This window comes from Sander vitreus, chromosome 13 (assembly GCF_031162955.1).
Source record: "Sander vitreus isolate 19-12246 chromosome 13, sanVit1, whole genome shotgun sequence".
NCBI lineage: Eukaryota > Metazoa > Chordata > Actinopteri > Perciformes > Percidae > Sander > Sander vitreus.
In genome coordinates, this window is record NC_135867.1 from 7753895 (window position 1) to 7767774 (window position 13880).

A 13880-nucleotide genomic window follows, 5' to 3' on the forward strand; every position below is an offset into this window, starting at 1 on the left:
ATAGTATGTCCCAGAAAGTGATAAAAAAAAAGTCATAGTACAGTATGTTGAAAAAAGTGATAAATAAGTCATAATATAGTATGTTGAAAATATTATAGTATGTCGAAAAAAGTGATAGTTTAGCATGTCGAAAAAAGTGATGAGAGAGACTGACAGAGGGGACACTTTTCGCTACATCTATTTGTAATCTTCATTACTGTAATGTAGGTCTTGAAAGTCATTACTCCATTCAGAATTAGAAAAGTCTTCCAAGCATTCTCTTATCACCCTAAGCTGTTGATGTTTTCATCATTTGCCTCTTTCACTTAGCATATTGGCCCTCAAAACTTAATGAAACATATAATATTCAAACACTCAACCTTCTGTCTTCCAATCTCTCTTATGACTCTAAGCGATCAGACCTGACAGAAGAGTTCATGATTTTGGCATATTCGTGTCTTTCACTTAGTATATCAGACCTCAAAACTTCCTCAAACATATAAGATTTGAACATTCAATTTTGTGGCTTCTAATCATGCTCTTATCACCTAAGCTATCTGACCTGAAAGAAAGTTTACATTTTTGTAAAAAAAGTCATAGTATAGTATGTGGAAAAAGTCATGGTATAGTATGTCAAAAAACCTGATAAATAAGTCATAACATAGTATGTCCAAAAAAGTCACAGTATAGTATGTCCCAGAAAGTGATAAAAAAGTCCAAGTATAGTTAGTCAAAAAAAGTCATAGTATAGCATGTCAAAAAAAGTGATAAAAAAAATCATAGTTTAGTATGTGGAAAAAAGTGATCAAAAGGTCATAGTATAATATGTCGAAAAAAGTAATAAAAAGTCATAACATAGAATGTCAAAGAAAGTCTGGAAGAACATGCAAACTCCACACAAAAAGGACAAGCCTTGACTGGGTAACAATCCAAAGGTCACTGTCTGCACTGTCTATTTGTTGGTGTAGTGGAAACATTTGCTAACCACTGAGCAACCATTCTTTGTCAACCAACAAAGAATGTTCAAAAAAAAAATGAAACTATCAACACTTTGATACTTTTGAATGCAGGACTTGTAGTTTTTGTACTCTGCAACTCAAGTACTACACACTCCTATCCAACTTGCCATCCCAGTCCGTCTAGTTATTCGGCTACGTCACAGCTCGGTTCACTTCAGCACGCACATACACAGACGTGCAGCCAACCAACAGGAAGCTCCTTATATGGTTGTCAGGACGTCCTGTAGCGGCAGGAAACACCTTATTTGGGCTGAAGCTGTGTTGTTCTTCCTGTAGAGAGCTGGGCGGTGACAAAGTCTGATCCCATTTGCTGTTTAACACACACACACACACACACACACACACACACAGAGGATTAACTGCTGACACAAATGACAAAGTAGTACAGAGGGAGTGTGTGTCTGCAGAATGCATCTTTAAACCTCTGACTTTGACATCCATTTTTTTTTACCAGAAAACTAAATTGTTGTTTCATTTTCCACAGCAGCATGGTTTTAAAATGAATGTTTAGCCCTCCGTTTTTTTTGTACTTTTTATGTCTGGTCTGATTCATTATTATTTGATCTGATAGTTCCTGATTTAAATCTGTATTTTATTTAGACAAAGTTTCTGTTCAGCTGCTTGTATTAAACATTTCATGGTGTATCAGTATTAAACTTGAACTGGCACTGGTAAATCAAGCCAACAGCTTTCAACTGTATCATACGGTCTTCATCAGATGGAGATGGAGTTAGCGCACATAAATGAAATAATATTGAAAGTTCTCTAAAATACCACGGCAAACAAATGAACTACATCTGCTGATGAAAACCATGTGTTACAATCGTAAACTCCACAACTCAACACTAATCAGTCTGAAATAAAAGCACCAACAGTATTTTGACATTTTATTCTTGTCACTCTTTGCTTTAAAGAGGAAACACGTTCAGTATAAAATCAAACAATGATCTGCATGTAAACATACAAACGTCCCAGAACCTACTCAGTAGGTAAATACTAGATGTAAACATTATGCACACTACAAAAGAACTCATATTTACAGTCATACATCAATAACAGTTTCTATACATTCAGGGAATTTGAAGTCTCTTAAACTCATCAGTTTTCCCTATGAAGTTTGGTCCTCAGAGTTTTTTGTAAACTCAGTTTGTATTCTCTGCTGAAGGTTTAAGTTCATGTCCAACACATAATTTTTAACTCAACATCTCACAGACACATGATGACCTTTGACCTCGTAACCACTGGACGAACGCAAAAATGAAATGCACAGTTTGATGTCTGTGGATGGCCAGATATGTCAGTTTTTCGTTAAAGGCAGAGTTTAAGTCTGAGGTCAAAGGTCACGATGGGGCAGGTGGACTCCCTGTCTGTCAGCAGATGTTGGAGCCATGGGGGGAGGGGAGCTCCGACTGAGGACTTCCCATCGGAGAGGAGCAAGAGGAGGAATAGAGGTGCGGGGACATTGAGGAGGCGCAGGCGTGTGACAGTGATGATGAGGAGGTGAAGCAGGAGGAGAAGGAGGAGGTGGAGAAGATTGAGGCAGCGGGGGAGGGGGAACTGTGAGCGGGGGAGGAGTAAGAGAAGCAGGGGGAGGAGGTGGGAGGAGGCGTGGTGATGGGGATGGGAGCAGAGGAAGAGGAATTCCTGTCAATCTTGCGTTCCCGCTGCCTCTGGTGGATCTTGGCGTGCCTCTTGCGCTCGTCGCTGCGGGCGAACTTGCGCCCGCACTCGGTGCAGGCGAAGGGCTTCTCGCCAGTGTGCGTGCGGATGTGCGTCGTCAAGTGGTCGCTGCGGCTGAAGCTGCGCATGCAGATGCGGCACTGGAACGGCCTCTGGCCCGTGTGCACACGCACGTGACGCGTCAGCTCGTCGGAGCGGGAGAAGCGGCGGTCGCAGCCGTCGGCGGGGCAGACGTACGGGCGTTCGTGTGGCGGCGTCTTGCACGGCCGGCTTGTGGGGGACTTCCTGATCCGGCTGGGTTTATTGGGCTGGGCCTGGAAGGCTGGGCATTGAGATTGTGTATGGATCTGCGAGGAGAAGGCTTTGATGGTGGAGAAGGCTTTGATGGTGGAGAGCGGCGTGAGCGGGTTCACGCTCTGCGACAGCAACGGCTTCTGGTCCTGGATCAGGTTGAGCTCGCCGTCCTGCTGCTGCGATAGGAGGTAGTCTGGGAGCATCGGCACCACGAGGGAGGACGGCTGGAAGCCAAGCCTGGAGGTAGGGTAGGCAGGAGGGGGGCCTTGCGGCTGGAAGGCAAGGGGCTGGGAGTCAGTTGGGGGGAGGAGGAGGTCAGAGCTGAGTTCAGAAGTGTACGTCGGCGTCGCAGAGAAGACTGACGTGACGTCACCGGAGCCACAGCTGATCTGGACGGAACTTAAGCTCGGCTGGGACAGCGATGACGATGACGACGATGATGATGATGATGATGATGATGATGATGATGATGATGATGAAGAGGAAGGGATGCTGCAGGCCGGGGGAGGGGCCCCAACGCTGACCAACCCCGTGAACAGACTGAGGAGAGGCTCCGCCCACAGGCTGCTACTGCTGGAGGAGGGCTCGAAGGTGAAGCGACCACTGTAGGCCAGAGGGGGGAGGCGGGGGGTGAGAGGGGGCAGACTCTGCAGGTCCAGGTCCTTCAGAGAGTCTGAGACAGAAACAGAGAAGAAAAACTGCAGGTCAGGGACAAATCACTGCAACAGGAAACAACTAATTAGCTGCTGGACAACACCTGAGAGAGGTTTGCTCTGCTCTGATTCTTACTGACACAAATATTTGAACTTGACATCTAATTAAGTCTCAACTTCAGATTTTTTTTTTTGCTCTTATAAAAGTAGGCTATGTTTATTTCCACCCCCCCACATCTGTTAGATGAAATTTACGCCCACGGTTTTAGCCTACTTTGCAGTCATTGAGGGGAGAAACTTAAATCAACCTCATTATCTTACTTAATCATGACTTCACCAGCACAATAATAGACAGTCAAGACTTCACTTTTACACTGCTCAATTCATGATTAAAAGTGATATTTTAATCATTAAAGTGACTTATTTTGGTATATTTTACTTGCACATACTTGTTTAAGGGGGTGTAGCCTACTTAAGGAGTTGTATTCCCCTTTGACGAAACTTCTCTCCTCCTCTAAACATCCTACTAAACAGCCCACCACCACCTGCACCTCCACTAGCCTACTGCCCGCTCCTCACCTCCGTACTCCCCGAGCTCCCCGCTCAGCAGCTCGGCTCCCTCCGCTGCCGAAGCGGCCAGCAGCGAGCCTCCGGCCGCGGCGTTCCGCAGCAGCATCTGCAGCTCCTCCAGATTCGAGTAGTAACCGTCCAGCGGAGAGAGGGGCGGCAGGAGGCCGGCCAGAGGGTCGGACATCTGCATAGCAGACAGGAGCAGCTCTGCTTTGGTCGCTGCCATCTCTCTGGACGAGGAAGAGTGAGAAGCAGCGTGCTGTTCCTGCGTGGGGGAGACCGAGCTTGTCTCCGCTCCTGAATCCAGCGGAGAGGCGCTCTGACCAGGCTGACGCTGCACTGCTGAGGGCGTTGGAAGCCAACGCCGGGTCGTCAGCTCCGGGGTCCCGCGTAGAAAAGATATTTTAAAAGATTATTTTCGGATCTATGTGATGAGTCATCAGGAAGCGTAAATAGCATAAGCCTAAATGTTTGTTTCGATTGGTGTTTTAATGTGCTGCTGGTGACAACTTGAACTTGAGTCTATCAGTTTCTTCAATGAGGATTCCCGGCTTTATAAAGACTCCTGCGTGACGTACATCCCTAAATATGGCACGGAGGAAGCCCATATTTGGTCAGAGCGGTGAACGTGCAGACCGGGGTGCACACGGACGCTCCGGTGAGTCTGAGCTCGTTGTGCGACGGGTTTTGGAGCGTGAAAGAGCCGGTAGAGTCCAGACTTCAATCTGGGTCGGTGGGTGTTGTCTTTAGTCGGATTGCAGCCTGTAGACGGCGCATATGGAGCACAGCCAGCCGCCATGGCCGGAAACCCGGAGACATGTTGCAGCTCGGATCAGTTTTTTAAGGCTCTACGTCACATGGAGCTCGTCCAGCGGCGTCATCATTTCCTCGAGCCTTATTTGGGTGTCTTCCTGTCCGCCTGCTTATCTGAGAGCGGTTGGAGGCCCCATGGTGGAGGCTCGTTCCGTCCTGCAGTTCAACTCCTGCAAAACACATTTAATAACATGCAGCTGCACTGCACATTTAACACACAAAAAAAAACATTTTAAGTAGGCTTAGGCTATCAAAAGTACCCTACTACAAGTAGGAAAGCAATAAAAGTATTAATACTTAGTAAGAATTTATGATATAAAAGTATAACAGTCACAGGGGACATTTGTTTGCTTTGTGTACTTTTACTTTTGATACTTTAAGTAGCCTACAATTTCCTGATTATAGCCTACTTACATCATTTTACGTATGTAAAATTTCCAATGCTTTTGTAACAAAAGTATTTTTTTTACAGCGTAGTACTTCTTTCTTTTACTTGCAACAGAGTAGGCTATAATTGACATGCAGTGAACGTGGGGCTTAAACATTACGTCCTGTCTTATTTATAGTTTTTCATTTCATTATCAAACATCTCGTCTGCAGGTTTGAACTTCTGATTTGATACCGTGTTGAAAAATACAGCAGCTTGTTGTTGCACTATTTTCTTTTTAGACACCAGTATGTGAAGGGGTATGAGAACAGGAAACAGTTTTAATCTGTGTTACATATTTTTTCTAACAACTTTGTTTCTAACAATGTATAAAAACAGGTAAGATTGCATTTAGTGCAGTAAAATTGAGCAATTTTTTTGCTTTGATTAGTGACTAGCTACACTACATTATTTCTGTTTACATTACAATTTGTTCACTTTGCATTTAGTCTACAGTACATGTCTACCACAAATTTATATGATTCTAATTTATATATGAATATGTTAATTTTATATAGGCCTATATATTAAATAGCATATGTTGTATTTTTTTCTATATTTTAACTTCTGCACTATGTTTTAGATTCTCATTTTTACTTGCATGATTTTCTTTTTATAGTCTACATATTTATGAGCATGCTTCTCTGTAATTGTTTTGCACATTTTTCTCTGCTCAAGAATGTGTCCCAGATTGTTTTCTCGTTAATGAATGAATGCCAAGTGGTATAAATGTTGATACGTTCACTGACATCCTACACTCACTCAGTCAAACTATCTGAGTCATCAGTTAAACTCACATAAAAACGTCGGGCTCAACAATGACGAGCGCTGTAATCACGGTGGTTAAAATCATTTAAAAAAATGTTTGAACAACTGCATAAAAACGGTATTTTCCAGACAAATACGGTGGTATTTCGATAAAAAGAAAACCTGGAGGATGCGGGCATCGATCCCGCTACCTCTCGCATGCTAAGCGAGCGCTCTACCATCTGAGCTAATCCCCCGATCTGGGCAGACAGGGGCATGTTTTATAATTAACGTCAATCGAAGTTATGTGACAAACTAAAGATATAAGTATTAACTAACTATTCCACTGGGAACCACGACCTGTCGCTCCGTCCTCGTAACATCTGTTTGCTGACAGTGGCAGTGGCTGAAATCCAGGGAGGGTGGGGGATGGTTGTTTTACTGGAAAAAATGGAAGTAAAAAATAGAAACGATGTCGGTGAGTCGACTTCACCGAAACAGCTCACTCACTGAGATCACTGGCACACCGAAAGGCTGACACACTACTGACGTTGTTTGTCAGGAATACTTGAAGATGATCATTTGTAGGCTATAGCTAGCAGGGGGCAGGGGCAGGTGAATGAATGAACCGCACACAGCAACATGCTCCACGCAAGTAGCGCATTGGAACCGACTGCCAAGATAACTTATGCCACAGCCGGCCAAATTGAGAAAAGGAAAGCCACTGACCTACCTTACAGGTTCCAGACAAGGCGAGTGGAGGGTCCGAGTTTTAAACTGAGTGATTAGGTGTAATGTTTTCATAACCCAATGTGTACTTCAAGCTTTGGTTGCTCAAGGCAGTAGGCCTAGGCTACACACAGCTACGGATTCGACCAAAACAAACAACCTAAGTCCTGCCTTCCACCTGTTACGTCTTTTTTATTGTGGAATTTTGAATAGAGTACCGAAACGGCAGTTTCACAGGATCTAAACAAACTTTCGAAGTGGTAGACATGTGGCATCATTTCTAGCTACATTGTGTTTTAATAACGTGTTTTACATGCTAGGTAGCAGCTTAGCCACATATATAAAAATATAGGCAAACGTCATAGAACACTTGCAAAATTATTTTAAATAGATTTTAGCTGTAGTATCTTTACTCGTTGATGCCCGGAACATGTCCGTTATTTTGGAGCATTTCGCTGAGCTCCTCCTCCATATTTTTTTTTCCTTTTGAGTCTGACTTTCTCAGCGCCACCTTTCCCTTTTCTTTTTTGGCTTTCCATCATTAGACTCACACACGTCTGTTAACGTTACCGATAGACTTCCAAACGTGAAGAGGAAAAAAAAGAGGTGTTCGATGGCTTTACCTCATAGGCCGACCAGGGCTATTGCTGCGTTCATAGAAATATATATATTTTTTATTTATTTGCAAAACTTTACAAACATGTAGTATAGTGTTGCGTTCATATACATGAAAACGTCATCATTCACGTCACTTCCTGTGGGAATTAGAGGTGGGAAACTCGGGCTAGATTTTGCTAACCGAGTTTCCCAGTTGGTGACGTGTTGTTGACAACTGACGTTTGATGTAGGCGACTTTGGTTCACAGAACATATTTCAATGACAATAAACTGTTTATTGCGGATGAAGATGGATGGATGGATGGATGGAATAAACTGTTTATTGTGGACAAACGCCTCTGCCAAGAAACATACACAGACATAACATGTTTCAAATTATTCATAAATAGGCCCTTGTATAAAAACAACAACACCTTATCCGTGTCCTTTCCCGTCCGTTGTCCTGCACACAAACAAACACCTGTCCATGTGCTGTTTGTATGCTCGCATAAGAAAACAGCAACAAATCTTTTATTATTGTGGCCTCCCATGTTTTCACACACCTGATGCTCTAGGCCATGGCCAACAGTTGGTGGCAGTCATGCAACAAGTTGTTATGCTAAACGCCAATATAACAGAAGAAGAAGAACAAGCATCCCGACCATGTGAACGCTGGCAGTCGGAAAAACAACGTAATCACGGGGGCGGTCCCTGTTATTCCCAGGTGGCATGAATGCAGCATATGCCATGTGGGGAGGGGCCGCTCACTTATCCCCCTATATTTCTGAAAATCCTAGACATGGTTGTGACTTGCACTTGCTTTCTGATTACCCTTGTCTGCTGCGGCCCGCCATACAGGTTGAGCAGAGGCTGCACAGTTTGACCAGCGGGCAGCAGCTGCACACCAGGCCGCCGGATGGTGTTGCTAAGAACTTGCAATGTATAACTATTATCAGACCGGCCCTCGCGGCCTCGAAACACTACCGGCCCACCGGGAAAAGTCCTGACTCTCCCGATTGCCACTCCGCTACTGGGATGAAGCAATTGGGGGGCCGTGTTTAAACAACAGCAAAAAATATAGCCTATATCTTGGTGATGTAGGCTACTAGTTTTATACAGTCTATGGCTACCAGCTGCCTCCTAGCCAGGCATTTAATCCCAAGCAGTCCAAGAGCGCTCAAGAGCAACTGCCCTGCGAAGCCACTGCAGCCAACTTCAACTGGCAGGTTGCAGGCCTTCCATCCATTCTGTTGTCTCTCGAAGATATGGGCCTGACATCTCTGTAGCTTACGTTCATGTGTCTTTTTCATCCTCTCTTCCCAGGGTAGGCCTACTGTAAGCTTGATAAGAACCACCTGCCTAGTCTAGAACCAGAGGACAATATGGGGTCTGAAGGTAGTGGTCAGGGCCGAGTGGGACTCATTTTCAGCCCTGGAGTTTCATGCCTCACAACTGACTATATTAAAATAATGTAATTAAAACCTTAGTAGCCTATATAAGTCTGCAATAGCGCACTCTTCTCTACAGCCTTGTACTACAGTGTATTTTTGTAAAATATCATTTACAATTCGGTGCAAATACAGTAAGTGTTGCTTCACAATGTGTTTTTGTCTTACAACTTTTATTTTTTATTGTTTATGCTGTTGTTATGTGTATTTATTATTGCATTGTCACATTTTCAAGTGAGTTGTAAGGACCTCAGGAAGAATAGCACCTGCAATGCAGAAGCTAATGAGGATCCTAAATAAACAAACAAACAAACTGCATTAAAAACCGACATCATTATGTAAAGGATATTACCACTTGGGCTCAGGAACACTTCGGAAAACTATTGTCAGTTAACACAGTTCGTAGCTGCATCTACAAATGCAAGTTAAAACTCTACCATGCAAAGCAAAAGCCTAATATTAACAACACCCAAGAGGATTGCCAAAGAGGAAAAGGACCATCCAGATTGTTATCAGCTCAAAGTTCATTCGACCCGATGCAATTTGCTTATCAACCTTTTAGAGGAGCGGAGGATGCTACAACTACTGAACTTTTCTTACAAGCATACGAGGATACGAAAACCCATGCTAGACTATTATTTGCTGACTTCACCTCAGCTTTTAATACAATCCAGCCTCCCATTTTATCCAGTAAATTATTTTCAAATTTTGATTTTGATGTTCGCATTGTGAAGTGGCTTATGGACTTTTTTAACATGCAGGCCCCAGTCAGTTAGGGCAAAAGGTGTTCATCTCAAAAGAAGCTAGCATCCACAGAATCACCACAAGGGTGTGTGTCCCCGTTATTGTATATTTTGTATACAAACGACTGTATGAGTCACCACACAAACAGGCATCTCTTGAAATTTGCAGACGACATGGTTATAGTAAGTCTGTAAGTCTGCTCCAGGATGTCGATCAACGGCCAGTAGTGACAGATTTCGTAGAGTGGTGTGACAGCCATTTCCTCAAGTTAAATGTTCAAAAACCTAAGGACATGGTTATTGACTTTAGAAAAACCCCACATCCACCTTTCCCTACCACTATCAAGGGCACAGTGGGGGAGATGGTTGAGTCCTATAGATACTTGGGAACAGTGATTGATAAAAACTTGACCCATGACCTCAATGTATCCAAAATCTGCAAAAAAGGCCTGCAGAGATTGTATTTCTTGCACAGACTAAACTCTTTTAATGTGGACAAGACTCTGATGAAGGTCATTTTAACTTTTTGTTTGATTTCATTCTATGGGAACTTTACAGTACAAAACAAAAGTCGTCTGTCCAAAATTGTTACAAAGGCCAGCAAGATAATCGGCATACAGCAGCTCTCTCTAACAAAGATCTTTGACAGACAAGTTTTGCAGAAGGCACAGCCAATCTTGTCAAGCTCTGACCACCCACTGTTGGAGGAATTCATTCCTCTTCCCTCTGGTCAGAGATATAGACTCCCTAGAGCAAAAACAAACCGGTACACATTTTATTTTGTTCCTTGTGTGATTAAAGCTGTTAACTTGCACAACTGTGCACAAAGTGATGGAATTGTTCTCAATCAATTTGTTGGTTGTGTGCTGCTAGGATGTTTGATGTTTTGTGCCGTGTTTATTGTGTTGTTGTTTTTATTGTTTGTTGTACCTCCAGCTGCAAATCAAATTTCCCCTCGAGGGACAACAAAGAACTCTGAACTCTGAACTTGCACATCTGTGAAGGCACCATTAATGCTAAAAGGTACATACAGGTTTTGGAGTAACATAGAACATCCAAGCAACATCTTTTTTTCAGGGACGTTATTTCAGCAAGACAATGCCAAGCCACATTCTGCACGTGTTACAACAGTGTGGCTTCGTAGTAAAAGAGTGCAGGTACTAGACTGGCCTGCCTGCAGTCCAGACCTGTCTCCCATTGAAAATGTGTGGCACATTATGAAGCGCAAAATACGACAACAGAGACCCCGGACTGTTGAGCAACAAGTCGTACATCAAGCAAGAATGGGAAATAATTCCACCTACAAAGCTTCAACAATTAGTGTTCTCAGGTCCCAAAACGCTTATTGTGTGTTGTTAAAAGGAAAGGTGATGTAACACAGTGGTAAACATGCCCCTGTCCCAGCTTTTTTGGAACGTGTTGCAGGCATCAAATTCAAAATGAGTGAATATTTGCAAAAAAACAATAAAAAGTTTGAACATTAAATATTTTTTAATTTGCAAATAATTGTATTCTGTTTTTATTTATGTTTTACACAATGTCCCAACTTCATTGGAATTGGGGTTTGTATATTTACTATCCTAATTTTGGTGATAAAAGGCGTAATGGGTAGTACTAGTAACATTATGGGCATAGAAAGTGATTATATTGTAACTAATCTGATTATGTTTGTGTATTCACACACTGTGGTATAACAGCTTAGATGTGCCTTCCACACACACTAAATCAAATGTTAAAAATTGTCATAATTCTCAGCACAAATCTACATTTTTTACAAAGCTTTCTGATAAAGTCAAGTCAGCTTGATTCAGTAGGGCCAAATCATCTGGTATCATTGAATATCTCAGGGCATTTTCTTATATAGAGCAGGTCTACACCATACTATTAATTACTATTAATTCTAGTTCAATTATAATATTCACTCAATGAGCAATTCATACCTGCCCACTCTGGAGTCATGAGCTCATGGCTGGTGCTTGGTAGGCTACTGACTCTTCATTGTTCATTCTTCACTGTTAGCAGCAAACTGGACTAGTGGCTGCTGCTGAGGAGCTACAAGAAAACATTTGATCCAGTGCTTGAAGTGGGAAAAAAAAGGTGCTGGTACTCTCTTACAAATCATTATGACATTTGAGATTTCTACAGTGAAAAACAAAACTTGGAGATATTGCTGGTGTGTGTGTGTGATTCTCACAGCTTTAGTCCTTTAGCTTTAGGGACTCAAGTCACATGACTTGACTCGAGTTAGACTTGAGTCGCAAATTTTAGGACTTGAGACTTGCTTGATAAACATTCATAAAAGACTCGACTTGACTTTGACTTGATATTCATGACTTGAGACTTGACTTAGACTTGAGTCAAATGACTTGAAATGACTTGACTTTCTGTTTAATAAATATATATTTTTTTCCCCTCTGATATTGAGGAGTTAACTTTACGATATTAGTGCTATTGCATGCGCGGGAACCCGTTGATATGATGACGCGGGACGCAGCGGCAGACCTGCAGTAAACGAGACTGGCTACGGCTAGTAACTTAACGTCATGGATCCCTCTGCACCGAAAATAATAAAGTTTGGCTATAAGGATTACACATCTGACCAGGCAAAGAAGAAACGAACTGTCTGCAGTACAACAATGTACAACATGTTTGAAGAATATTATTTGACTAGAAACCATTATACTTGAATTGTTTGAATGAATTTCATGATTTGATGTCATGTTTGAGGCATATTGAACAAATGTGTATGTTGATTTATTGTTGGCCTAATATCAGTTTTAGGCTGTGCTTTTATCTGTATAAATGTAAACTGTTCAGCTGTATGTGGCTTGGACGCAATGCCTTTTGAATACTGAGTAGGAAAAAATGCAAATAAAACTCCATCAGTTCATAACCACTGTCTTTAGCTTGTTTAAAAATGGAATTTTGTATGACTTGACTTGACTTGCTTGACCAAAGCTATGACTTGACTTGACTTGCTTGAGACTTGAAGGTTGCCCATGTGTGACTTACTCCCATCTCTGTTAGTCTCCTCTCTGTCTGGCTTTTGCAGCCCAGTTTATCTTTAAAAACAAGCCAGCTGTTCGTGGAGCAAAAATACCTCATTTGGTCCCTTGACCAACAGTCAGGCCATCCATGTGTTTTGTTACTCACACTATTGTTGACGTCAGCGTCATTGACTAAGGTAACGTTAAGGTTGGTAGCTGCAGACTCCTCATTAACGCTAGCTGTTCTGCTCACATCAACGTTAACGTTAGTTTGAAGCTCATGAATCGTACCTGATGTGTCTGGACTTGGACCTCAGTTGACGTGTCTGGCTCTGGCACACGCGCTCTTTTAGTACCTTTCTGAAGCCAGGCTAACATAACGACTTACAAACTCGACACACTTCTTCGTTTCTAGGTTTTCAGCAGTGAAAAATCCGTTACGGTCAGGCTGCAGGCTTTTCTGAACTGAGGTAAGTCACGTAGTGCCCTCTGGGTAGTGTAGTTTATGTAACGTTAGGGTCAATCTCTCTGACACTGACGCTTTCTCTGTCAGTGGTAGAGTACCGGCTACATGCGAGAAGTAGCGGTATGCAAGAAAAAGTGCAGGTACGCTTAAGAGTAAAATGTAGAAGTGCCGGTACTGCGTACCGGTGAGTACCGGCCCACTTCGAGCACTGGTTTGATCAAAAACATCAATGGTGGTTTGCAGGCCACGTTGTATTATGTTTTGCACAACCGCTAGCATCCTGCACTGCTCCTAACTAGCTTAGCTTACCCGTCTCATCGTCCTCTTTATTTAGCGTTTCACTCTCACTGGTTTTAATGAAAAAGTGACTCAGTTTAGCACATCTGGCCGCATCACTTTCTGGAGCTTTCCTTTTTTAATTGTCACGTTTTCAGTGCCATTTTTGCACTTTCAATAATCTGTTTTCATAGCTTATTTTTGCTCACGGTGGCATCCTCCAACAAGCACCACTGACTGGGACAAGGACGGTTTGTGTGCAGAGCCAAGAGGCAAAGTGCAGTGCAGGAACATTCTGGAATTGGTTGCGCCTTGTAAGGTCAGTGGCAATGAGGTCAAAGTTCAAATAATTTGTACTTTGAGCTCAGCGCTCTGTGGCAATACCGACCGGTGCACAACACCAAGAGTAGAGCTAGAACTAGTTGGGTGGCACCGCTCTCCCCATAGGAAAAC

The 13880-nt window shown here is 42.8% G+C and overlaps 1 protein-coding gene and 1 non-coding gene across 2 annotated transcripts; both read right to left on the reverse strand.

The window, feature by feature from the left end:
• Positions 1–1872: 1872 nt before the first annotated feature.
• LOC144528318 (early growth response protein 1-like) lies at positions 1873–4772 on the reverse strand. Its single transcript, XM_078266857.1, has 2 exons — positions 4205–4772; positions 1873–3645 (listed from the first exon to the last, which is right to left on the reverse strand). Exons 1-2 carry the CDS (start codon positions 4419–4421, stop codon positions 2369–2371), a joined length of 1494 nt encoding a protein of 497 aa, XP_078122983.1. The 5' UTR covers positions 4422–4772; the 3' UTR covers positions 1873–2368.
• A 1594-nt stretch (positions 4773–6366) lies between these two features.
• trnaa-agc (transfer RNA alanine (anticodon AGC)) lies at positions 6367–6439 on the reverse strand. Its single transcript has one exon. It is a non-coding gene; the product is annotated as a tRNA-Ala (tRNA).
• Between the last annotated feature and the right edge of the window lie 7441 nt (positions 6440–13880).

Bases quoted from the DNA above. Each gene is read 5' to 3' on its own strand.
- LOC144528318 (XM_078266857.1), bottom strand. From the start codon at position 4,421: ATGGCAGCGACCAAAGCAGAGCTGCTCCTGTCTGCTATGCAGATGTCC. The intron at 3,646-4,204 runs GTGAGGAGCGGG...TTTCTGTCTCAG, and splicing joins GGAGCTCGGGGAGTACGGAG to ACTCTCTGAAGGACCTGGAC.